This window comes from Photinus pyralis, unplaced genomic scaffold (assembly GCF_008802855.1).
Source record: "Photinus pyralis isolate 1611_PpyrPB1 unplaced genomic scaffold, Ppyr1.3 Ppyr1.4_LG5, whole genome shotgun sequence".
Lineage (NCBI taxonomy): Eukaryota > Metazoa > Arthropoda > Insecta > Coleoptera > Lampyridae > Photinus > Photinus pyralis.
The window spans coordinates 33,851,781-33,878,985 of NW_022170596.1; the positions used below are offsets into that span (position 1 = coordinate 33,851,781).

Genomic DNA, 27,205 nt, shown 5'->3' on the forward strand with positions numbered 1-27,205 from the left:
TAATTTTTATAAGTCTTTAATAAAAAAAAAAACAATTGTCTTCGAAACCTACAAACCGCTATTTTCACTTTGGGTATTTATGTACACCTAAAAAGGTTTTTAGCTGTACTTCGCGGATATCCAGCGTACACCATTCTATTCATGCTGTCATATTTATAGTAGTAGCGTCCTTTGAAGAAGTAAGTATCACCTCCAATAGATGTGGCAGCGTTTATATTGTTAGGAACTCCATTCCAGTACCAAATCGGTAATGGGAAAATGTACTTAACGCGCATTCCCAAAGGTTTATAACTGTTGTACATCCAATACTTGTCGCCTGAATAAAAGTTTTTGATTAAACGGGCACGTTATTCAAGCGCCTACCTCTGAAAAAGTACAAATGTCCAGAGCCGCTCCATATGAACGCCGCGTCTATGTGGCTCGGTACCTTATCGTACCCATCCTCTATCAACTTTGGTTCGCCGAATTGCTTATTCAAAACATACTTCCACATATACAATCCCTTGTAGAAGATGGTCACATTATTCCAACTTGTAAAGGCGGCATCAATCTTACTGGGCAAACCAGGCCAACGGTTTTGAATTAGATCTGGACCGTCCACCATTACGAAGTTCGGCAAAAATTTCCAATATTGGTTATTTTTAAGTACGTACACGTAACCATCGGGCGCTGTGAAAATCGTGTCAATTTTTGGATCCCTGCAAAGCTCGGTGTTATCTCCCTTTGGAGAACGAGCGTCGCTCGTGTGACTCGCGTAAAGAGTCGTTATGCCTTTAATATCGTCGATATCTAATCCGGCATTGCGATTGTAGCCAAGATAATATGGGTACATAACAGAGGAGCGTTTACTGCTGTGGCCCAAACCTAAAGAGTGGCCGATTTCGTGTATAGCAATTTGAAACAAATTTACACCCTCCCCTTCCATTGTCCAAGTTTCGTCTTTGTCCAGAATTACAACACCGTGCGTCTGGAAGTGACAATTACAATATTTAAGGATATGAATTGTGCGAACTCACCGGATGCAATGCGTAACCGATACTTCTCCCTTCGCCATCTAAAGATCGGAAATTGATGCTAATATCACTAGTTTCCGTGTTTTGAACTAGTTTGAAAGACATTTTAACATATTTCGCCCACGCATTAAAGGCACGTTTAAACTCCGCGTGCACATCATTGGAGTTGATTCCCAACGGGTAGCTATCAAACCTGTACAGAAGATCTTTTTTGGCCCAAGTGCTGTTACCTAAACTAACAGCATACTAATAATTGACCCCGCGTTCAGTCGACATACCGAGAAACGTGTATCTTTTGGTTCGCTCCTTTTCTTCATCGGGTTTTCCACATCGCGGCCTTAACATCATATCCATAGTTTCGTTATCCATTTCACCTATGATGAATTTAGTGTTCGTTTCAAGAAAGGTTATTACATTACCTGTAGGTTTCATGCCAATGAAATACTGGTAATCTTGAAGAGCTGCTTTCATTTCATTGTCCGTTGCTTTTGTAATTGGCAAGTATCCAAAATCGTGCAGATAATTCTTAATTGAACACATAAAGCCTCATCATTTCAAAAGAATGTTGCACTTTATACTCACCATCACCATCGATTTGTTCATATTATCCGTTTGGTTTTGGATTTGAAATAAGACGGGAAAGAGGTAGGCGAGATAGTTCATCGTGTAGTCTGTTATAATACTGCTAAGTCCGTGGTCACTCTCCCATTTTTAAGTTTAATGATTACATTATCGGAACGATTGCGGAAACTTTATTTGCGTAGATAAACTGCGGGTTTTCACTTCAGGAAGTTGTCAACAGTGAGCGCTTTTTGGAAGATATTGAGCATCAATTCGTTAAAAAACCGCAAAAAGTGACGATTCAAAATGTGACGGTGTTCTGATGTGCCATAACGGCAATATTCGATAAAGCGTGACTGATTCGGCACTAAAATAACGTACTTTATTAATGCACAGGAAGGTGAAAACTTGTATTTTACTAAAAATTCGTCTCGTTTGGTTTGCTTGGGCTTTCCTTGCCAGATTATGTCGTTCACATTAACTGATATAACCGTAAAAGTTAGAAAGTATCTTAATTTCAGTTTCACCTTTATTTAAATGCGGTTGCGCTAATTACAGTTTTGTTGCTACACATCAGAAGGAATACAAGTAAATGAAATACAACGCATCATTTTTTAAAGAAGACGCCCAGAATCAAGGTCAATGATATTACAATTTTATTGAATGATGATATGGATAAGGATAACTATGATTAATGATTCGGCAATGTTTGTTGTTTATAACCTTGTAAATTAACTTTAGGTCATCACCTTTATAGTACAACTCGATATGCTGCTGAAGATGAAAATTATTTAATTGTCTCTGCATCGATTATATTAATGAATCTAAAATATATGCGTGTTTAACTGTCATAAATACCTATACCTATAATTGTGAGCCTGATGTACGCAAAACGGAATTATTTTTTGCGCTACTGGAAAGCTCTTAACATTTTCAATTTATAGAAAGATGAGATGATTATATCGTTCCTACTGTATTGACATTGACGGTGTTTGTAATTTGGCGTACACTTGTTTAAATTACCTTGAACCTCCATCCTGACCCTTACCTATTATAATTAGTTAGTTGTGTGTTGTCTTGGAAATCTTTTGTTCTTGGGATTTTTCGATGTAAACATTCCTTATGGTTTTTTAAAACTTTTTTGTAATCTCATTTTTTTGTGGTAGGCACCTATACATTGCACCTGCGGAGAACCGTTTTCGGGATCTCAGCTTAAACATGTTCCGGTACGGAAGCGTAGAAGGGGCATACAAGTTATTTGAAATTAATCCACAGATCTAACTCGCAATTTACACTTTGGGAATGAAAAAGAGCTGCCGGATCTTTCTGTGAAGTCACTAGGTTTTCCGGCGATTCCGATGGCCGCCCCGGCACGAAAAGTAAGAATTATGTAGGTAAATAAAAATTCGAGTATAAATGGTTTTATGATTTGTTTATTTGAAATAAGCTTTATTTTATCTAATTATACACAGTTAAAATAGGTACTGCAATTGAATGAAAATTCGTGCATATATTTCAACTAGGGGTAATACTGAGAATTTGAGAAGTGAGAAGAACATAGAAAGCTCTGACATCACCCCTGTCAGGTGCATTAGTAGATCTACCTAAAAATTCCGAGAATTGCACCTTTGGATAAATATAAAACGTACCTATTGGCATGGACCAGAGTCCTCCTGAGCGTTGTAAGGAGTTGTAAAGAGGTAAAATCTAGAAAAGCGCATCGAAAGCTGTGGTAGGTTCATTTAAGGGACACATTAAACCTTTTTGAAACAATTAAGAACCTTCTGTGCACTCCTTAGCAGTCGACAAAACCCATCAAAAGCCCTGGAAAAGTTTAGAAAACTATTCGTAGAAGATTGTGATAAGATAATAATTTTTTAATCAAATTTTGTTGAGCTATTGTGTACTGTACTCCCAAAATGAATTAATCTTTTTCTAATGGAAATACCCCTTTTCTGTGCGATTTTCATTAAATAGGGTCATGCTGAATAAGAATTAGGCCGGATGTCCACCAAATCGGGGCGACGAAGATCGGTCCAACTGTAGTCGTATCCAGATTGATCCGGCCGACTAAAATTGGCAATTCATGTCCATAGGTCGATCGCCTTTCGAACGATTTTTATCGGGTTGACAGTTAACATATAAATGTCAAGTGAAGACGAAGCAGTTGTCATGCTTTTGCACCACAGGAGAAAGAAAATTCGCCGCCACAGTTATTCGGTACATCCGTACATAACTAATAATAGAAAAAGAGGTGCTTTCATTTGTGCCCGTAAACTTGCGAATTATGAACACAAATTTAAATGTATGTATCGTATGTCCAAGAGTAGTTTTTTCCTTTTGGCTGACATTGCTCGACCATGAATTGCCAAAAGGGACACCAATTACAGAAGATGTGTCACGGTAGAAGAAAGATTATCAGCACTTTTGATTATTATGACACACTACTGCCGACAAATGATCGTGCAAGAGCGTCGCGTCGGGAGAAAATAGTCGGTTGCGATTTCGATCGGTCCCGAAAAAAATCGAGCCTGTGGACAGGCTTCAATAGAAGCGCACGCGCGCGATCTTTATCGGACGATTCATATCGCACCGATCTTGGTCGTTCCGATGCGGTGGACATCCGGCCTTACATTACCAAATTGAAATTTAGGAATTTATACGTGGGTAATAATCCTGGTAATCATTTACCAGTACCCTTATAGACTTATCTTTCCCACATTTCTAAGAATTAGTGCAATTGGACCTAATAACCAATTCCCAGACAAATCAGTAAATTTCCAGGAGATCTGGGAATTTTTTTGATTTCCCATGTTGAGACGAACTTCGGTAGACCGTTCAAATCGGTGGCTTTAAATTAGTGAGATCAAAAATAAATAAATAATAGAATTAATTTATAAACGAAACGGTAGATGCTGTAGTCTTCGGCAAACGGGCTGGTTGCTCTCGGACACCACCAAGAGGTTTCAATCCTTGCTCCTGGTAAAGGGTGACGGTTTCCAATCGGTTTCGGCGGCCACAAGTAGACAGCAGACCAAGTTCCAAGGATCGGACGAGTACAGCAAGCAAACAGCAATAATCAGAGAAATGTTACGACAACGCTTCCGACAAGAATACCTATGAGGCGAGGAAAAAGTGGATGGATTGGCTACTTGGGCGAGTAGTCGAGATGCAACTTTTCTAGTTGTAGTTCAGAAACCATCATATTTTAATACAACTTATCGCAAGAAACGACAAACTTTTCTGTTTCATAAGATACGCTAAAATGTATTCTGTAAAATGACTAGTTCAAAATTAGAAAATTGTTGTCAGACGGACAGGCAGGTCGATCAATGCCAAGTGACACATTTCTCTAATAATTTTTAAATTGAATGAAAAGTTAAGAACAGGCGAGCGATATGCCTATGTGCAAATTATCATGTCGTAAATTATAATTAACAGGAAACGAATTACCGCGGATTGCGAATTATTCCAATGCAAATTATCCGGGTATAAAGAACTCAACTTTACATTCAGTCTGTTAAGGTGGCGTTTACAATGAAAAAGTGGAAATTTGTTTCCACAATACCTTCCTTCTGGCTATGCAGTTTTGGTTGAAATAACATTCATTCAAATATATAATGTTCCCACATTTGCATGAAACAAAAATTATTTAGCTAATTCCTGCACTTTCGCCGTTATTTTAGCAAATAAGTTGTTAAAAAACTCCCATATAAAATATATATCTTTCATTTTTATCACACACTGATAATAATTAGGTAGTTATCAAATTTAACTTCATGCACAAGCTTAAACCTTTAGCAACCATCGGTCGTTAACAGAAGTTAATTTTTTTACCTGGAAACAAAGTTATTGAGGAAATCGCAAAGCATCTTTTGCACTTTTTGTAAACGCCACCTTAACATTCGTCTTTGAAACGCTGGCGGAAAGGGCGAAGGATCGTTCAACTTCTTTCGGAACTGCTGAGGATAAATCCAACCCTCCCTATCTTTTGGAACCACGGACGTGGAATAAAGAAGTTTGTCCTTCAACACGAAGTGGGCGTCTAGTAGTATTTTAATCTATGATCGTAGTCAGTGGCGAATTTACATATATGTGCACACTTAAGGCACGTGCCTAGAGGCGGCAGCTTTAGGGGGCGGCATTTTTTCCACTATATTTATTTTAGGTAACATTTTAAGTTTTAAAATAAGTGCCCTAATAATGACAAAAATGTTTAATTAAAATTATGAAATAAATTGGAATTGGTAGATAGTCTTTTCATATTTGTTTTAAAAATTTCATGTTATCATTGGATTTTTATTTTAAAATTTATTGCAATTTAAAGATTATTTTGGGGCGCATATCTTTCGGTGTGCCTAGGGGCGCAAACAAATTAAATCCGCCACTGACAGCATTTTATTAATGCGAGCTATCGAAACTAGAGGGTGGATTATAAACAGTTCTTTAACATGTCTATGACCCTTTTAAAAGCCTTTGATTTTGGACCCACTAATTTGTTTAAAAGGTTCCCCTTTTCCATTCACCAACACCGACAACAGCGATTTTTTTTGTTACGCAAAACAATGTTTGAATAAAATTAATTTGACGACCTCTTTAAGGGGATGAACTAAAACGTGAAATGTAGCTTCTATCACAACATGAAAAGCCAACAGAATTTTGCAATTTAAATAAGTGCGGCTTTATTATTGAGGCGCAGGCATCCGCCCAATTACCTTGACCTATCTCAACAAATTAATGTATTTAAATTTCTGTACCTACAGCCCATTGGGCGTTATTTGACATTAAAAATTATGTACTACAATTGTATTACAGCAACGAATTTCACACATAACGCACAAAGTCAGTATAGTGTTCAGGATTATATTTTATCTTTTCGAACTACAAGTAATTCTTCTGACAGAACTCAAAATGTTTACGTTTGTTAGGGTAATGCGTATAGGGGGTAGGTGCTATTGATTTCTTAGAGATTCATTCAATCTTATTCGTCCAAAACGTATCTTGTGCGTTATGCGCGACTACAAAGGTTTTACTAGAGACATCTGTTGTTACGTAAGTTTCATATCCACTAATGTTATCTTTATTTTACTTTACAGAAGCCATCGTTACAAAAATGATAACATAGAGCACTCGAAACGCTTTCTCAGAATTTTCATAGGGTGGGTGTACAGTCCAGAGTCTTTGCATTTACTGCACGACGTAGCCACAGATAAAGGTATTTTATCTGTGACGTAGCTCACGGCGGTGAAATTACATTACCAACACCAATGAATTTATAACTTTCAATGCCAACACCTAGGAGAAAACTGGAGAAACCCTCACCTTCAAGTAAGGAACTAATTTTTGGGATGTAGTTGGTACCCTTAGAGAGGAAACTAAGTTAGGAAGACTATTCAGTAAAAGCTTTATATTCAAAGGTAAAAGTTCATTTGCATACACTTCCTCTAGATCTATAAGATACCAAAGTATTGAACCTACAGACAGCCTTTCAGAGACGGCTAAGAGACTAACACACGGCCAATTTTTTGAGACCAGCGTCACATGATGCCTCTTTTGGATGAAGACAGTTTATTTTGAATGTTTCTTAAAAATTCCAATTATTCTTTGCGGATACCTACATCATTCAAGTCCATGACAAATTTTGTAATAAAGTATGAAGAATCGCACACGATTTTCAGGAGGGAAAACAAAACAAAAATGAGAAAAAAAACAGTTTTTGATGCCTACTAGTAATACAATGTAATTTATCTAAATTCCACTTACCAGAAAAACAATAAAAAAATAAAAGGCATAATATTTTTCCGGGTTATGGCAAAATAATCGAAGCAAATACTGTTATCCCGAGAATGTGAAAATTTCCGAAACATTTGGCCCAAGGTCCACTACAAAACTTACTAGACCATACAGTTCACAGTGGCGGATACGGATTTAAATTGTTTGCGCCCCTAGGCACACCGAAAGATATACCCCCCAAAATAATCTTGAAATTGCAATAAATTTTAAGATGCTAATAAAAATCTAATTATAATTTGAAATTTTTACAAGTAATATGAAACACTGTGCGGCGGTTTGTTTCGTACACCTCCTTTAGTCTTTGTTTTATCAAAGAGTAACTAAATAATATTCTTTAGTTTTATACCGTGATATACATCGTATAAGCACAGATTAAATAGTATTTTGTCTGTGGTATAAGATTGATGTAGGTAGTTGTTCTACAAGAAGGTTGTCTATATTTTCTGTTGTAATATTTTTTAAATTATTCCCATAATATTCTCCACTAATTGGAATATATCTGCCCAAATTTATGAAAGCAGGAGTAAAATTTGTGCTTTCGTGTACGGATATACGAATAGCTTGAAAAGCACGATGCAACTCTTCATCCCATTTCCTTGATGGTCCTTAATATATGACGCGATTTTGACAACGCGATTGATTCTTTCTGTAGGATTAACCTCGATACCGGTCTGCTAAATTTTTTAATTCTTATGTAAAATTGTAAGCCGTTGTCGCATGGCATAATTTGGGGAACTCCAAAAACAATGAAAACTTGATTTTTACCAACTCTGTGCTTTCCTTAAGGGGAAGCACAGTATGTATTAATCAGCTACTTTTGAAGTGTGACCACATCGATCCAGGAGTTCCCTCTTGCATGGAAAAAAATACAAAAATATTACTTCAAACTGTTGGACACGTCGCCATACACGCCGTCATTTTACAAATACAAAGTCGCATCTCAATAGTGGACGATTTTTTTTCTTGATCCGTGAAAGGGCTTGCATAGCCCCGGATTGGACCGTCGGAATACCGGGAAAATCATGGCGGATTTTTCTTTGCGGGACCCATTTCAGAAGATCCACTTAATTACAATAATATAATAAAATTTATTCAACTCGATGGCATGTTCTGCAGCATTATCTTCAACTATATCAGAAAATAGGCTGCCATTTGCTCCTTGAGAACTCTTGAAAACCTTTGGAAACTTATAGAAACTATTAAAGGCCAATTAAATCATGACGAATTTTCTAAGATGCCATAATACTCTAAACGGTAAATAAGCCACTCTGCATACTGCAATGAGAAAATAACAACATTGAAGGAAGTTCGATTTGCATTGATCATAATAAATACTAAACATGTATGTAGGAAGTGTTAAAAAAATAATCTTTATTAATGCAAAAAAGTACGTACGATATTTATAATCTCCGCCTTCTTCCATTCTCATCCACAGGATGAATATTTAGTTCAAGGTTGTTCTTATTTTACGAAAACCACAATGATATCAAACAACTTCTGCCTTTATTGCATCTTGTAATTCATTTTGAAATACATTACCAAAATACTGCATGTCTCGATAGGTAGTTAAGTCCTATAAGTGCTTTCCTACTCCTATCCTAAAAGAACGTTACGACTAATCTCTTTTTTATTTTAATGAATTCGAATTTTGTGAAGACCACCTCGTAAATGTATTGTTTGTGACGATGTATTACAATGTGAAATTGTTTTTTACTAAATAAACATTATTATTATTACCTGCCGTATTTTATCTATATTAGGCAGCACTCCTTCATGGTCTGGTCAGTACGTTCCCCTCTTCACCTCTTGCTTCTGGTTCGCAATTGCCGCAAATTTTCTTCATAACGGTCTAGAATTCCACTCTTATTAGTACGAGCAAAGAGTAAGGGTACTCTTTGGTACGAGTACCTACCTATATTGCAGCATGCCGTTGATGCTCTTGATACAAACTGTTGTTTCTCTTTGCCCCCCTTTTGTGAGTTTCCTTTTTTTCTGTTTTACATTCTTTTAGCTGTATATTTTATATATCTCTTTTTCTGTTTCGTTTTTTGATTCCTCCTGTTTTAACCATTCACTCCACTTCCACTTCACGTACATTGTTAAGTATATTCCAGCATGCTGACTTGCCATGCAAACTCTTTGCGCCCCTTTTACCTGTTTGTGGGCTTTACCTTACTCCGTTTTATATTCTCTTAGTTGTATTTCTTCGTATTATTTTTTCATCTATTTCGTTGTAACCAGTTACTCCACTTTTAGTTTCCGTGACCATTTTCAGTATTTTAGGTGCCACACATGCTTTATTTAACTATTATCTAAAAAAAATGCATAATTCAAGATTCAAAATTTGTAATGAATAAATAACTTCGTTTCTTATTTACGTATTAAATGGTCGCCCTGTATAGTTGGATCAAAAATACATCAGATGCAGTAAGAAAATATGACAGAATATATCTTTATTAATACAAAAGAACAAAATATCGTCTTGACAAAATTCAGCACTTAGAACCCCATTTTAAACAACCTTCAAAGGTTCCATTTGCTCTTTTGTATCCTCTTTGGCACTTTTCTTGCTCCCACAAACAGATTTAAACCACGTGTCGTCGGTTTTAAACCGTTCACCCTCCTCTATCGTTTGCAACATGGGCTCTCCCAACGTTTCTGGCAAAAATAACATTAAAAATCCTGAAAGTATAGCTATTATGGCAAATATAGTACTGGGCAGTGCTGGATTTAAAGAATCTAACAGCCCTATCAACGGAGTTGCGGTACCCGACAAACGCGCACTCATTGCTCCCAATCCCAAGGCAGTATTACGAACTGCTGTAGGAAATAATTCGGCCGAGTAATTGTAAACTATGGAAAAAGAGCTAGAGATCGTTAATTTACCAAGCATAACTAACAAGGTACGAGTTGTGCCACCTTGGAACAAATACGCAGCCACACAACAGCAAATACCTCCTGATATCATAAAGAATGATACTAGAGACCTACGCCCGGTTCTGTCCATTAAAAGGATAGTTACAACGTATCCGGGCAGTTCCACGCATCCCGCCAAAAATAGAACTAAGTAAGGGTTTCCGTATAATTTGCCAGTTCCTAATGAGAGCCCATAATAAACTAAAGAGTTTGCAAACCAAGAAAAGCACACATTCAAAGTTCTCTTTCGCAAAATCGGAGTTTTAAAAAGATCTGTGACACCTACATTAACTTCTTTTTCATGGCGCCTGACAGTTGCCTTTGATACAAATTGCGATGCGTCTACAGTAATCGCGCTGCCGTTAACCTTGAGCGCTTTTTGCACTATTTTAACGGCTTCATTGACTTTACCATTGGCCCACAACCATCTGGGAGATTCATCCATTAACCACCAATGCCCTAACAAAACCACACCGTGTAAACCATAAACTAACTGCAGCAGTTGTCGATCTGGTATAAGCGCGCCCCATCCAGCTACCAACATAAAACCAAACGAAAAGGCGGCTTGAAAGCTAATTCCGCACACAGTTCGTCTACTCGGTCCAATCAGTTCCATAGCCAAAACGAAACCGGGAATATAGCTGCCGGCCGATCCAAATATTCCGTAGAAGAATTGGACAATCAAAAAGGCGTAGAACTCGGTAACATACGCAGCTGCAACCCCGAAAACTACTTGCAAAACTGCGCTTCCGCAAAACACATTTTTTCTTCCATATTTGTCAGCAGCGGCACCCAAGGTTAGGGAACCGAAAAATACGCCAAACATATACGCTGATTGTGCCGTCGCACCCATCCACCTTCTATCGCAAACGAAGTGCCAATCCATTCCTCTTGACGACTTGTGGAATGTGGTGTCGTATACCCAGTCGTTGCACTTAATTGTCACATTATCGCTACTATTTACATCGTACATACTACAGGAATCGTACTTTAGAGTCTCTAATACTGGTATATACCTATCCAAATTCGTAATACTGAAGTTTCTGGTTCCTAAGTCGTCATCGATCGTAGGTATGGCACATCTGCAAAATCGCAAGCGTTTAAAGACGTATAATATGCCTAACGAAACTTACCTGTGATCTGGTACGGCTCCAACTGTCACCAAGCTTAACATATTGACGGCGGCAGTCATTGCTGATAGTAGCTGGAGGCAAAATTGCCAAAATTGGTATTTACCAAAATCGCCTGCAAGTAAGGAAGTGTTTGAGCCTTGGAATTTAATTAGCTAAACTTAGAAATGATTCAATTAAATAGGGCTTGAATTGGAGATCGTATAAACAAAAAATAAATAATAGAAATATAAATTTACACAGTCGTAACGGTCATCTTGAACTGTAGACAGATTCTGCATGAAGAGCCTTTGTCTTTCAAAAATCAAAATAATGGAGCATGAATGAACAACAATAGGTAATAATGGAAACATATGAATAGAGTCACATTTTTTGAGAATTAATGGTATGATTTAAGACAAAAGACCCTCCCAATCTCTTCGTGATGGCTTGATGGTCAGTACTATTTCATTCTGTATGTTTAAAGGATAAATAAGAAGATTTCAATTCGAATTTTGTATCTAAAGTTCGATTTACTTAAGGTCAAGTACCTTAATTTGGACAAATTAGGTACGTAGCTTTAAAACTACATGTAGAATAGTAAGAAAATTAATTTCGAAGCTTGAGAATAAAAATTATCTATAAAATTTCCTGCACAACACCATTTCTTACATACGGAGCGGAGGTATAATTTAACTCTCACGTTCTTATGCTATAATAAGAGTAATTTGGTGGTGGTATAAACCCTAAAAATGTTTGCACCATTAATTTTACATACTAAAACACGATTGTAGTGTGACACATAACTTGAAACTAGCATACAAACAAGGCACACTCCCGATTCTAAAATAGTATATTAAGATACAAGTGTATAATCAAGTCTTTAAAGCACGCGCAACGAGTTTAAGGGCACGACGCAAAGCGGAGTGCCTTTAAGTTGCAAGTGCTTTAAAGACCAATTATACACGTGTATCTTATAGTATTTTTTATTATACCTGCAGTATAATTTAAAAATAGGAAATACAATGAAGTCATATTGACGTTATACTCGAATACATGTTTAATTAAGTGGGCTGGGTGTTCGTAATTTCACGATTGCCATGGAAATATCACTTGACTTTGCTTATAAAAATCACCGTCTTTGTGAATTAAACTATTTCCGTTGAAAAAGATAATACACTGTCCATTAAATCGATTGTTGTAAAATCTATACAAACGTTGGTAGGTGTAAAATCCAAATCCAATAAAGCCTATTATAAAGAATATGAAAAGTTGTTTCCATGGATGGAATAGGAAGTTACTTACGAATAAAGTCTTAAATGCATCCATAATGCTGGCATATATGAATGAAATGTCAAAGGTATTTAAATCTTCTATATTTTGGTGCATTCATTCAAAACTTTAAAGCAATGCTGCGATTAAAAAGTGGAACAGATTTGGAAGCATACCCTAATTACGCGCGTTTGTGAAAGCTTCAACCAAAGGATAGGTACAAAAGCCAAAGAAATGTTCTGCATTTACAGAAAGCGACCTAAGAGGATTTTTTATTTCATCCAGATGACTGTTTCAAAAGTCATACTTGAAGTACCGTTACTTAGCAACTTTAAAGCACGTGTGTTTTAAAGGCCCTTTTTCGCACGCATTTGAGTGTTTAAAACGGAGATTGTGATTCAGGTATAATAAAAATAATTTTAATTAGTCACTACACCGCACAATCAGAAACTGCTACCATGTTCATATTGACCAAATGACTAATCGGATACGGTATACTCCAACTAAATCTGGCGGTATTGCTAGCCTTTTTAGTATTGGATTTGGATCAACGATTCCGATTGATAACAACGATTTAGCATCTGGGTTATCGGAAAATTCGGCAAAATTACATTTTTTGAACAGAACAGAACATCCTGTATATTTTGCATATATTATAGAAGACGAATTTCTTATTTTTTGGTGTAGGTCAATAACAGTAACAATGCGCTGAAATCAGATTGTAGTAAAACCTTCAACCGTTTTCTCACTGAAGTTCGAAAATCCTAAAAAAAAGTCGGAAATACCGGGGTAATTTTGCCAAACGAGTTCAGATATAAACGACTCCTGCCGCATTTACCGATTTAATACTCAAAATACGTATGCAAATAGTTTTTAAATGTAGTCGTTTTTCTTAAGCAACAGTTATGGGAAATTGCAACTCCATTTTAGGAGTGGTCGGGCAATCCAATCTTTATGACGTACCTGATTGAAAACCAATCTACAGATATCACACATGCCAGAATTAATACATAATCTTAATTTGTATGATTTTAAACGTAGTCCTTTTCCATCGGCAAAAGCTATGGGGGTTGAAAGCCTAACTTGGTCGATCAACCGAATTGAGTTGTGGTTGAGTACCGGTTGTGCTAAGGGGGAAATAGTGGCAAGAAAGTCCCATTTTATAGTTTTTTTACATACAACGTGAAAACGGCGGGTTAAAGAAAAAAATTCTGTTCATAAAAATGAAAGCTTTTAAAACTTTCTACAATTACTTTCATTCCATGTTCATAATTATGAATAACACGCACATTTTGACCATCCAAAGGTGAATATTTTCACATGTGCGTTATACATAGGTATATTAATGTATATGATATGATGATATGTATAGAGCTGTTTCTCCAATAACTTAGTAACGAATTGTTGTCTAAGATTACTATTTAGGGGTTATGAAATATATCTTACAGTACAGTAACCATATACAACTAGGGATGAACGGAAGAGTGACCCAAAGTTCGAGATGTCAAGACCCGCCAAGATAGATTAATAAACCTATAAGCCTCAGTAATCTTTAGTAGCCTCGATTATTGATTTTTAGCACATCTTCTCTTGGGGGTACACTATTAATTACTGTTACAATATTCATTATAGAGGATCTTCAGTGCCTCAAAATATATCACTCCTTGATTCCAGTGAATGGCATTAACAACATACAAGATTTCGTACCGTTGGTTATTTATTGAGGGATTGTAAAGAATTGTCACATAACATTCCTGTACACCTTTATCTAATGTTACAGAAGTATTCTATTGAAGAACATAAGGTGTAGTGCGACATTTTTAAATAGAAGAGCTTGAGAATGACCAACCGTATACTTCTTCGTGACTGTTTCAAGGCAATAGATCTGAGTCAGAATCAATAAGAAGAGAAGCTAGAAAACTAAAGGATGCAACGCAAGTTACCAATGATTACCTTGAAAGATTCACCTTTTCATATCAAGTTGCAAAACAGATCCATGAATATTAATATTGTTTTTCATGTGTGCAAGGGATTCATTACAATATAATAGCAGTTCGATTAATTGCATGATGCTATTAATTTAATCAGTCACTTGTCTGAGATGAAATTGAATATCTTTGCCTACTCATTGTATACCGAGGTATTATTGTTTAATTTATATCATCATCTTGATACATGGAACATTCGTACAGACAGTTGTGGCGAGGCCTCTGATTTATTATAGCATATATGAATTATAATTGGGTAGACATAGGATTTTCCAGATTCCATCAGTGCGCTATAATGCAATTAAAATTAAATCCACTATTATGAATATTAAGAAATTATTGTTTGCAAAATAATAGAGCTCGCCTGGTGATTATCACAAATATATTGGATTAAGATGTATAGCTTGTAAAAAGTAATTGATTTTTTCATAAAAAATTGACGAAGACTTCAAATGACTTCAAGGATTTCAACATTCGTAAGTCGTTTTGTAAAAAGTTTTATTTTAGTGCTTTTTTTATTTATTAACGAGCTGGTATTAATGGGCGACCCAGCGCGTTCAGGATTTTGGACTTTTTTTCGTCTGTCGGGTGCACATGAACTTGCGAACGGTTACGAATGTTCCAGTTCTGTTTTCAGTAATAGGTAGACAATGGTCAAAGGAGTAAATGATTCAATTTTGGTCATTCGGACCTTCTGTCCGTCCATCTGTGTTTATCGCTCGTTATCAATATTGGTTTGAAACAGAAAATTTATTTTTAAGCCAGCGGCTATTACGAGAAACTACATTCAATGTCAAAAAATTCATATACTCACACAATAAGGGGAACCGCCTACCGATTTAAAGAGAATTATTTGCTCTTCTCCAACGAAATTGTTAAATAAATGGGGATTTATTTTGGAGATTTGTACTATGCTCTCTACATAAAAAATACGAATTTGGTGATGAACTGGAAAGACTATAAAGTAGTTCTGTGGATCTGGGCCCAGTGTTAATTTAGCCTCAACGTTTTTAACAACATTACTAACCGATAAGCTGAGTAATTATATGAGAAACCACTGTACCTGTACATGTGCGTAAGTACTCTTCAGCTCGTGTCAGCTAAAATATTTTCAGTTTCATACGAATTCCTGCAATACCGTAACTTCTAATTATAAAAGGGTGCTCTATTTTTTTTATAATTTTTTCTTAAATTTGCACTAAATTTGGACTGAACTTCAAATGTTAACAACTTATCATACTACTAAAACGAATATAGTGAGAATTTCAATTGCACATTCAGAAAATAAATAGATAAAATAATAAAGTTATAGTATTTCTCATTGGACGAATAATTTTTATTATTAAAAAATTGTTGAACTTTGTGAAGCAAAGTACTAAGCTACTGGAGCGTCACTTTTCGAACGTTCCATAAAATCAAACTCGAGGCGATTTGGCAATACTTTCGGACCATTTTATGGCATTAATAACACCGGATAAGTTTCAGATTACAACATCATTGCAGCGATTTAACATTTTCTAATTTACATAATTGCGTATCCAATATTTAGTTAGCAAAACAAATAAATTCTCGTTCTACGTCAGCGGTTCTGTATAGACGTCCAAAGAAGTGTTGCTATGTAGAGGAGACCTATTTCTAAATGTAAAATTATTCATACTTTTTCCGCTTAAGAGCCACTACATGGAATTCCCTGTACAGCGGAGTTTATGTTACATCACGATTAATTAAGATTTTTTTGTTTTAGTCAATCAAGTTCATTGCTATGCGCCATAAATAAATAAAACCTCATATTTGAAAGGGCAGAGGAAGCTACTAGCCAGAAAAATTCAAAAGTTAGCGTCCTAGCCAGAAAAATTCAAAAGTTAGCGTCCTTCTTTTCCAGATAAGCAAAGAACCGAAAAAGCGATAAATGTCTGCACTCTCTTCTAAATAAACTTAATTTTCGACATCTTGACTAGACTAGTATCTGTGCTACTATGAAGGGACGATTTGGGGTTTAACAAAAATTGAAAAACAGCAAGCTCGAACTCGTCGGTTTTTGCATATACGTATGTCATTTATAAATTTGTTGACATTATGGCACAAAGTTCATTTGGTAAAAGGATTATCTGCAATAACACTTGATTTGGGATTTAAAAAATAAACTCCGAGAACTGGATACCTACTAAGGAACTGCACTCAATTGCACCAAACACACAAAACATATTACCATAGTTCAAGCATTATTTGTTTGCTCATTTATTTGAATTTAACTAGAATTAACCCTAATCATTGTCAATTAAGAGATCGGAGATTTACGAAGCACTTTAATGATATAATTAATCCATGGCTCATTTTTGTATACTTGAAAATTGCTAATGTAGACAATACAAATTGCAGGTAAACCAGGATTCTAAACCTGTTTCAGGATTTAGAAGTAAGAAGAAATTATTATAATCTCCTAGTATCTCTTTTTTGTGTTTCACAAGGACACCGGCTCTAATAACAAGAAGCAAGTATTGAACGTCCGTCATTTTAGGTTAATACTTGAGCATACTGTCCTGGAGGATTCAAATTCAGTATAAATAAAGCAGATGTTTCAAAATTCCTTATGATCACTCAGTTACTCCACACTCCAAAAACATAGATTTTCATTTTGGGGTTGTACGTATCTTTCAGATTGAAAAAAACTCTGTACAAACGGCTTATCTCTGTATTATACTTTCAAAAAATAAAAGGGAATAATCACTTACACTTTTCTGCAAATTAAATGTCTTACCTTTTGGCTGACATTTTCTCCTGCATGAGTGGTAATGAGGATGGAGTGGTTGATTATGGTAATACACGCCAAATCAGTACTAGGTACGCTACTTAGGCGTCCAAGAGAGATGTAGGTACGTACACGTTAATACCTAAAATCAAGTTTCAAAAAATATTAATAAAGCATACCCAAAACTATTGGCTTCAAACGGTCAACTGAATTCTGTTTTCGATCGGCGCTTTCAGCTGGCTGGTATTTCAAGTACAACTCTTCCTTGTGTTATATTTATTTCAGTCTCCCTGTTGATTAGTATAATTTTTAGTTAAACTTTTGTTATATAATTTTTTTTATTATGTAGGTATTTATTTTGCCTTTATTTTTGAGTGGGCGGGGTTTCAGCCAAGGCTGCTCTACCAACCCAACCCACTCTACATTTACAAATATCCATGTCCGAACCCGGATTCGAACGACGGACCGTTAGCACCACAGTCCAGCTTTAACTGAACTGCGCCACACGTGACACGGGCCGGCAAAATATAGATACTATACAAGTAGCGAAAATCGACTGTCAAGCAGTGCGTCAAGCTATTTATAAACCGTCATGTACCTAACACTATTTCCCCAACTGGAGAGATAAACTTAAAAAGTTGAAATCTCGGTTGAAACGATCCTCAATTCCGATTATTGACTAAATGACGATTTTTGTCGTTAAAAATGAATACCATAAATTGAATAGTACCTACGTATTACAGTAAATTCTTGTCTGTTTTTTGTAGAATTCGCGTGTGACATGTTGCAATAATCCAAATAGATTAATCCCAGTTTACTTCTATAATTTAACGGTTGTTTAACACAGCTTGGGATACCTCTAGATCAAAATTTTGGGCATTCTTGAGTCAACAGATGCATCAGAACTTCATCATGACGATGTTAGAGGTATCAGTAGAGACCCGATTAGGTTTCAGTTATTCAAATGCCTAAAGGCATTGTTTGAAGTATTTAAACAATTGATGCCTTCCCTATTGGTTTTTTTTGTGGGGATGAAAGGTGATAGTGGCGGAGTTTATTTGTTCCCGGAATTCTGTGATGTACGACGGCGTATTTACGCGAAACTTTAAATTTGAGAATTCTGAGAAATATTTCTCTAGTGGCCCCAAGTACAGAAAAATATTGGATAAAAATATGGAACAAGAGTTACATTACCTACCAGAACTTTGCAAAAACGTTTGAAGTTGATCGACGTGCATAAGGCAAGGCACCACATAAACGTAGCATAGTTTCCTTTGTTGAAGAAAAAATTTGTAATTCGGAGTAATTAAATTAGACACAAATTTATGCACCAAAGATGTTTACATAAAGATAGCGATTTTTCTTCGAATACGAAGATTTTTCGTAGAATTCTTAATCTTTTCTAAGAATTTGATTTTACTTACTTCGAATTCTAAAATTATGTAGCGAACATTCCAGAAACTTCGATAGATATCGAGGTGCCATGACATCGGCGATAAAGAAAGAAGGCGGATGTGGAATTTGACATGTTTGTTTCTAGTACATTCTAGAAAAGTCGGATGCCTTCGGAAGCGCGCAAGATTTTTCGAAAGAAATGGGACGTTTGCTATATAAGCAAAGGAATTGTACGTGTTTCAGTTCAATTCTAATTCCGCGCCGAACTAATAAATACTTCGCGCTGTTATTTTTTGTGTATTTCCGAATGATAAATAATCCATCAATGTCTATTTTTACTATTATAAATTAATAAATTTCAAGCTGTTATAAATTTATTGTTAATTGTCATAAATAAAACACGTAATTAAATTTACTTTACAATTATTTCTCAGAATTCTCTAATTTGCTATTATTACAAAAATATGTCTTGTGGCCATTGTACGTTTTCATTGTTTAGTGACGAATGCTCGAATACCTATATGTATAAGCCAGAAGGTATATTCACCCATACATTTCATACGTAATTGAAAAGGAATTGCTTGGGTAACACGACACTGTAGGATGGGTAGGTAGTACCGAGGTTAGTACTAAATTAAGCATACACTTAGGCGAATAAAAATTATTTTAAAAATACGTATGTGTACCGACGACTAATTAACGTGTACCTACAAATTAACAATGTTGTTCAAAAACACTACAAGTTCGCATATTATTGAAGCAAAAAATTAAACCCAAAGGAGACAACGATTGAGCGCAAGTTTGAAAGTTTATTACCCTTACGGAAATTATCGATTGCCTTTGATTGCCTTTGCGTGTATTTTGGACATACCACCATTAAAAGATAAATTCTGTTCTTACATTATTATTTATTTAGGTCATCGTCTACTTCTAAATGTTCTCCACTAAATTCGTGAAATTCAGTTACAGTAACGATTTTTTACTTGACCAATGGCAATTTAATATCTTAACAATGCCCTGTTGACTATTCTTGTGTGAACAGAACGAAATTGTTACTTTTTGAAACACTACCCAGTACTTATCTTCACTATTTAATTTATCAAATCAGTAAAGTAATATCAATCGAAAAGAATCGCCTGTAACCTGCGCTAAATCAAAGCTGTAGTACCTACACTTGACCCTCTGCGCTAGATTTCACACTTACATGAGACAGACCGAAGATAGACATGCTTATTCATAGGAAATCCCAAATATTTTTCGCATTCATTAAACAAGTAATGTTAGTTTCAATTCACTTTATATTAGGAATATACAGACGGATAAAAAGAGGGTATACCTACATCATGGCAGCATTCAAATGCTTGCAAAAATAGCCTCCCATTTCTTTCAATAACATAATTATTTCACAGAGATATACCTTCTTTGCACTGTAATTAGAAAAACACCGCATACCATGTGCATTATAACAAACGAGACTACCATGATTTAAAAATATGTGCAGTGTAACTATGCAAGGAATGACAAATCTAACAATAAAACACATTTATTAACATACAAGATCAACGAGGATTTAACGTATGTCCAGTGCAATTTGGTCACCAAACATAGATCCAGTCTTAAAGCACATCTAACATCCACCATTTGTTAAGACATAGACCTGTCAAGGATTTAAAACGTGACTGGTGTGAAATACAATACCGTAAACCCATTTGTGTTCTATAGAAATTTAACACGCCACACGCCAGTGAAATGCAGGGAATGCCAACTCAGTGCGCACGATCAGTATTCTACTGTTGGCTATCTCTCTCACATATGATGGCACAAAGTTAGTGGCTGTAGGCTATATCTGCGGAAGAATTATATGATCTAAGCACAAGGGCATCATTTTAAATGTAAGCGTATAGGATCAACAATATTGTGTGCACCACGGCACGAAAGTGGTTTTCCGGATCTGAGGAAGTGGCCAGTCTTGGCTTTACCTCGCCAGGCCATATCTTCCTTTCGACCAGAAAAACATCCACTTTCCCACCTTGGTACATAATAATGATTTTTGTACAACTTCGCCCTCATTAATCAAAGTGCAAATTCATGAAAAAAAGACACTTTAAAGACGTGTTGTACACAATTTTTTTCCATGGTGATTCTAATATAGCCCATAATTGTATAATATCATTGACATTCGTGATTGACTCCCACTCAAAAATGTATGCTATTGAGCATAGATAGGACTAAACGCCATGGAAACGCATATAGTAAAAATCGTGAAAAAGATACCAATTTCCATACGATTTTTTTGACAAAAAAAGCCCGGTAATTGGATCACTATGGAAAAAAGTACTATTATGCCACTTTTGACCCACCAATTTTGATATTACGATTAAAATCTAAGGGTTTTAAATTGACATTTAGTCACCCATGTCTTCCGATCTTCTCACTCGACTTCTCATCAGGGTGGCGACAGAAAGTACTTCCAGCACCCAACTTTTATACTAAGTTTTACAACTGCAGATAAACGCAACTTGCAATCATTTTTGTGCACCCTTAAGCCCCAAAATTTAGAAATTTTCTGACTTTGAATTTTTGTATTAAAATTTTGGCACCCCTTTCAAATGAAATGTTATGGATTGGAGCTTTTGACTGCAGCGGAGGACTGAATAAGTGAATACCTCTATAACCCCAAAGCAAATTTACTATCTCCCTGATCTGAGCGGTCTGTAAAATTGTTATACCTTCAAGTCTTCGCCGGAGAGAGGATCCAAAACGTAGGTACTATCCGAAAAACCATGCTTTTCAAAAGCACTGACTTTTTCTGACGTCTAATGTCTGTTTTATAACGCACACGCACCATTTTGTTACAAGTAGGTAAAGTAGTATCTAGATCTACCTACTAACATTCACACACCCCACTTTGTTAGCAACGTCATTGATGCACAATGCATGAACTAAGTCTAAGTGTCCTCCAAAACGCCAAGCAAAGGTTTTCAAACAATGAACCTTAAGAAAATCGCAAACGCAACTATTAGATAACAAATTCCAACGATAAAACTAAATAAACAACGTACTCTGTGTACACTCACTGCTTATCACGCATTCCTGTTATAAGAGAGGATACCAATGGTACAGATCATCGATGTCACTTTGCTCTTATTATTATAACCTTGGAGCAAAAAGTGCAAGCAACATGTTTAGTCTCAATCAGTTTACATTTTCCAATCAGAATCGACCGGAATAGGATACTACATTTTACTATCTTATTCCGGTTGATTAACGTGACCAGCGTGAAACTACTATCACCTCGACTATCACAGATGTAAATATACGGAATAGGGGGGTTTTAATTTGATCATTTTCTTTTAATTTCAACTTTATATCTTATAATCTAATTATTATTACATTTTTTGAGTTTGAAAAAAAAATGCATTTGTCTGTTTTGAAAAATATTACCTTGTGTTAAAAGATGCTGTAACTTTTTTATTTTTTTATTTCACTTTGTAGGGTGATTTTAATTTGATCCTTTTCTTTTAATTTCAACCTTATATCTTATAAATAATCATTAGATTTTTTGAATTTGAAAAAAAAGCTTCCATGCATTTTTCTGCCTTGAAAAAGATTATCTTGAAGCACGGTTAACTGATGTGTTAAAAGATGCTGTAACTTTTTTATTTCATAAATTTTCAAAATTATTATCGTGCATATTTCACTTAAATTTAGATATTTTCACATCAAGTAACACCACTCGAAATGCCATCTACATAGTGGGTATAATCGTTAATTTGTTAATTCTTGAAAGTTAGTTGATGTGTATTGAGTTCCAAGCACAGCCAGGTTTCTGAAAATCCATGACACAAGGAAAAGTTATAGTATTTTTTTGTTGACACATTTCTTCTCCTCTTATTTTCCCAGATGCATACAAATACATAGGTACAATATGAGTTTTCAAATTTTCCCGTTTTTATGATAAAAAATGTTTGATACATATATGATTCAATTTACAGTTTTAGGAAAGGTATATGTTTTGGGAATATTGTAAGAAACTAAAAACAGTTTCCAGCATTTTCTCTTGGCAACGCTTATAAAAAAATTACATCAAAGCTCATTATTACTTTAGCTACTAGGTACATACATACTTCTAATTCAATATAGACTTTATGGCAACACGTTTCTTTTAAAAGTTGGATGACATTCAATTTGTTCCACAAAAAGCACCTCTTGTCTCTATTTTCTCCATTCGCAAGATTTTTTCAAATGGAAGTTGTCACCACTCGTACTCGACTTCTGTTACGCACCTTCCACTTATTTGAGTCTTTTATAAAACAACGTCTCGTAACGTGCTGACACACAAACGACTAAAGTACGTGGATAAATTTTAAACAAAGATCTGAGCAGGACGACCAGGCGCACGTACAGAGAAAACCGTTACAATAGCGTATTTTCTTTTATGTTTTTGTACTAAAAATACACCAAAGCTATGCACAGGTATATAATTTTTTGAGTGTAGCCTACCTTACACTATTCAACGATTCTCCTATCCCTTCTTTTCTTCTTGAAATTACCAAATAAATAAACAGTAGCTATATCTTGCGATTTAAAAAAATTTACCTTACCTATGGTTTTATAAACAAACATTAAAAGATTCAAGAAGTGCCATTTGTTGACAACCGGAACAACAACTTTTGTGTGAAACATTTTTCCATAAAGTAACATACAAAAATTAACGTAAGTCCGCACGTTTTAGATAGTCAATGAAGTCCTTTGTGAGATATCTTAGTCATTAGTCTCAGCCTTCCGTATGCTAATAATGTTAGTGCCAACTGGTCCATGAAGCGAAATTCGTACGTGAAAATGATCCGCACACAATTTCCAAAGATTTACATCTTTTGAAACGCTCCTAAAGCCTCTTGAATGAAAAAAAAATTACAGAAATTATTCCGTATGTTAATTTATTACAGGGTGCGAAATGGTTAGGAAACGAAATGTGGTAGCCAAAAATCTCTTCAAGAATCACTGTACATTTACTAATTTATCCTCAACCCCACAACATTTTATTCTATCCACTATTCCTATCTCGAAAACTATAAGAGCTACAATGTCGGTTAAATAAGCAAAGAATTTCTATTTTACAATACAAGACTATTTTCATGAGCACGAGAAAAAATTTTTGAACCAGTGGTTCGCAAACTGTGGATACCAACTTTGTTATATTAAATGGAGCTATATTTTTTTATTTCTCTATTCGATAAAGAATTCAGTGATATATGGCATTTTTATACCCTAAGATAACAATTTTTATGAGAAAAATGCATGTTCACATATAATTTCATTACAGCTAAAATAAGTGTGCCATAGACGAAACAAGTACAAATTGTACAATGCGCAAAGAGTAACGCAATATTTAAATGATATGTTCCCGAATCAGTGGATTGGTACTTACGGCCCTATTTCATGGCCCGCCAGGGCGCCTCATTTTAATCAAATTTTTTATAGGGCTATTTAAAGGATAAAGTTTACAATAATATGTATCCAGATTGACACCATCTAAAAAACCAGCATAGAAAATGTTTTAAATAAGATTGATGGCCGAACAAGAGTAATTGGTTTTCACGTTTATTTGGACCACTTATTTTAGCCAATTTAAAATAAAACTAATATAAATCTAAACATGCATTTAGTTATTTTAGCTATATAGTTATTCCATTTAAAATAACAAAGTTTGTACCCACAGTTTCGGAACCACGGGTTGAAAAAATAATTTTTCGTGCTCATTAAAATAGTCTTGGAAAATAGAAATTGTCTGCTAATTTAACCAACCCCGTAGCTCTTATAGTTCTCGAGATAGCAATGGACAAAATAAAAAGAAACATACCCTTTGTATCTGACTTAGATCCAAGGCCGTAGCTAGGGAGGGGCCAGGTGGGCATTGCCCACTCTGATAAGAAATGTTGCCCACTCTAGAAAAATTGGTTGGATCTTTAAAAAATAAGAAATTAAGTACCTAAATCGCTCAAAAAAAATTAAATTGTGTGTATTTATATTTAGTTATATTTATATCTAGAAAGTAAGGAGGTTGAGGAACGGAACATTCTTAAAGTTCTTTACAATCAACGTGATGCCTTTAAAGAATCTTACCAATTGTATGCAACTGTGGCTGTATTTGGCTGTAGCACAGCTATGTGTGAGTCTTCATTTTCGACCTTAACCCGATTAAATAGACCACAAAGGTACTCAATGTCCCATAGTCGAATGGCCAACCTAACATATTTAGCGTTTGAAAGCAAACGTGCAAATAATATAAACTTGGATGTGTTCTTAAACAAATTTAATAACAGAAAAAATAGAAAATTGCAATTATATTAGTGTTTTGTATATTATCTTATTCGTCATGTTATTAACCTTTTTTTGTCTTTTATATGTATTAATGTATATGTAAACGCATTGATTTTATTTTTGCATTTCAAATATACCTTCTTAGTTGTTTTTTTTTGTTAAGGGATTTTTATCGTCACCTGCTTTTAAATTATTAAATAATTTTGCCCCCTCTGAAATTTGAGTTGCCCCCTCTGAAATTAACGTCTAGCTACAGGCCTGCTTAGATCATCATTATTATACGAAGTGGAACAGGTATCTATCTTTAAAAAATGGTTTGACTCTGAGAGCCTTTAGCCATGATTCGAACTTTAAATTGGAATTCGAAGGTTTCTTTGGAAAACAACTTTGACTAAAATGACGCTTCTGTGAGTGGGTATAGGTATTAAATTTGAAACTGAGTATGTTGTATTAAGCAACAAAAAATTTCTTTAAAAATTTGAAAACATATTATCACACTAAAATCAGTGAAGTACCTAAATACAAGAATTTTAATGCGACTGAGCGAAAACGAAAACATGCAATAAAGACTAAATAAAATGCCTATATACTGGACAGTCCTGATTAATAAGAATCTTCATTTGGTAACACTAGCATAAAACGTATATTTATTAACCTGTTCCTTCTGAGTCAACGACTATATATTGACCAATTTCAAAAGCCTTAAATGCCGTTATCCTCTCTGACCATATTTCACTGAAAAGAGCACTTGAGTTCAACGACTTTGGGTGGTACCTAAGGGTAGTAAATATACCTAAGTACAATACTAAGTGATCCGAAACGTTTAAATACACAATTCGGATAAGGTTTTTAATAGATGCTTCTTCCCTGCTGCGAGGTTATTCCACGTCAAACTACGATGAGGGTGCAGCGTTCCCGGCATAAAAAATTAATCGAAATTCTATCGTCCAATCTATATTAGTAGCGCGCGAGATGTTAATCTTAGTTTAAATGTTAACTGCCAAACGAACAATTTATTACGATGGTAAATTCGATTTTATTACACTTTTATAATCTAATGAAGTGTTTAACGGTATTACCTTCACATTAATATTTGCACCATAAAAGTACTTTCAAAATACGAACGCTTAAAAAAAAATTTGTGAGAACCGTTGATGCTCTCAAATCGTTTTCATTTATACTTTATTGAATAAAAGTGAAACATACCTAAATATCCCATCAGTGTTTCTATATCGTTGCTATTATCCATCTTGCTTGGTTCAGAAACAAGTAGACAGTAACTTAAAACGTCTCTTCACTTTCGTGCTATTCACTTTTGCACAAATTTTAAAAACTAACATACACGCACGCCTGCGCTTTCATTCGTTCGTTCAATCGTACCTCCACTACCGATTTAAATTTTAATACACAGATGAACAACTGGTTTTCTGCAGGTATTTGTCTTGTTAAATCTAATTAAACCACTCGAATAGGTTACGGTAAAATTGAAACCCTTCAGGAGAGGCTCTGACGTTCTAACCCCCCCGCAGTTTTTTAGAGCAGATCGTAACCACGTTTCCTCAAGCTTGCGACAATTTTATCAATTACTTGCTTCCTGATTTTGGTAAATTAGATTAAACTACAAAATTGTACGTTTCCATGGTGTAGTGGAATAACGATCGAGGGTGTTGTTAATTTTTTACCAATTTATTTAAGTATATGCAGGATCAATACTTCCGTAAGGTGCAGACTAATCCAGTTCACTCCTTACGATCCTAGTTCAATTAGGTATGTAAATTATAATTGTAGAAAAAAGATTTCAAGGTAACGATGTTTAAAATTAAACAAAACTGTAACCACAAAACCCATACACATAATCGTAGGATTGACTTTCAAATTGTTAAGCTAATTAAAGTAATTGCTATTTACTGGCGTTGGCGTCTCAAGTAATTTAAAATCATTACCGATATTTTTCCATCCTTTGTAGATGTTTTGAAAGTTTGTAAAACAAGTAAACGTGTAGGTATGCGTGAACATCCAGTTATTATACTTATGTTATGAGACACGCTGCTTCGTCGGAATCCTTCTTTGCAGGAAAGTACATAA

At 35.2% G+C, this 27,205-nt stretch overlaps 2 protein-coding genes and 1 long non-coding RNA gene across 6 annotated transcripts; 1 reads left to right on the top strand and 2 right to left on the bottom strand.

Annotated features, from left to right (window-relative positions):
- LOC116172517 (matrix metalloproteinase-19-like) lies at positions 1–1,735 on the bottom strand. The gene is made up of 6 exons (XM_031489748.1): positions 1,596–1,735; positions 1,433–1,538; positions 1,292–1,387; positions 1,017–1,243; positions 364–967; positions 1–316 (listed from the first exon to the last, which is right to left on the bottom strand). Exons 1-6 carry the CDS (start codon positions 1,674–1,676, stop codon positions 78–80), a joined length of 1,353 nt encoding a protein of 450 aa, XP_031345608.1. The 5' UTR covers positions 1,677–1,735; the 3' UTR covers positions 1–77.
- A 105-nt stretch (positions 1,736–1,840) lies between these two features.
- Positions 1,841–3,394, top strand: LOC116172518. The gene is made up of 3 exons (XR_004145676.1): positions 1,841–1,974; positions 2,741–2,800; positions 2,850–3,394. It is a non-coding gene; the product is annotated as an uncharacterized LOC116172518 (long non-coding RNA).
- Positions 3,395–9,792: 6,398 nt separating this feature from the next.
- LOC116172082 (organic cation transporter protein) lies at positions 9,793–27,205 on the bottom strand. 4 transcript variants are annotated; one of them, XM_031489200.1, is made up of 4 exons: positions 26,327–26,616; positions 17,411–17,543; positions 11,417–11,528; positions 9,793–11,365 (listed from the first exon to the last, which is right to left on the bottom strand). In XM_031489200.1, the coding sequence occupies exons 3-4, from the start codon at positions 11,473–11,475 to the stop codon at positions 9,880–9,882; spliced, it is 1,545 nt and encodes a 514-aa protein (XP_031345060.1). In that variant the 5' UTR covers positions 11,476–11,528; positions 17,411–17,543; positions 26,327–26,616; the 3' UTR covers positions 9,793–9,879. The 4 variants fall into 4 exon arrangements, with proteins under 4 accessions (XP_031345060.1, XP_031345059.1, XP_031345057.1 ...); XM_031489199.1 differs by having other exon boundaries at positions 17,411–17,691; XM_031489197.1 differs by lacking the exons at positions 17,411–17,543; positions 26,327–26,616 and adding an exon at positions 27,064–27,205.

What these genes read in the sequence shown, in the direction of transcription:
- LOC116172517 (XM_031489748.1), bottom strand. Translation starts at nt 1,676, where the DNA reads ATGAACTATCTCGCCTACCTCTTTCCCGTCTTATTTCAAATCCAAAAC. An exon ending in TGAACAAATCGATGGTGATG is followed by an intron (nt 1,539 to 1,595) that starts GTGAGTATAAAG and finishes TGTTCAATTAAG; the next exon opens with AATTATCTGCACGATTTTGG. An exon ending in CATTGGCATGAAACCTACAG is followed by an intron (nt 1,388 to 1,432) that starts GTAATGTAATAA and finishes AATTCATCATAG; the next exon opens with GTGAAATGGATAACGAAACT.
- LOC116172082 (XM_031489197.1), bottom strand. Translation starts at nt 27,136, where the DNA reads ATGTTCACGCATACCTACACGTTTACTTGTTTTACAAACTTTCAAAAC. An exon ending in CAAAGGATGGAAAAATATCG is followed by an intron (nt 11,529 to 27,063) that starts GTAATGATTTTA and finishes CCTTACTTGCAG; the next exon opens with GCGATTTTGGTAAATACCAA. An exon ending in GGAGCCGTACCAGATCACAG is followed by an intron (nt 11,366 to 11,416) that starts GTAAGTTTCGTT and finishes GCGATTTTGCAG; the next exon opens with ATGTGCCATACCTACGATCG.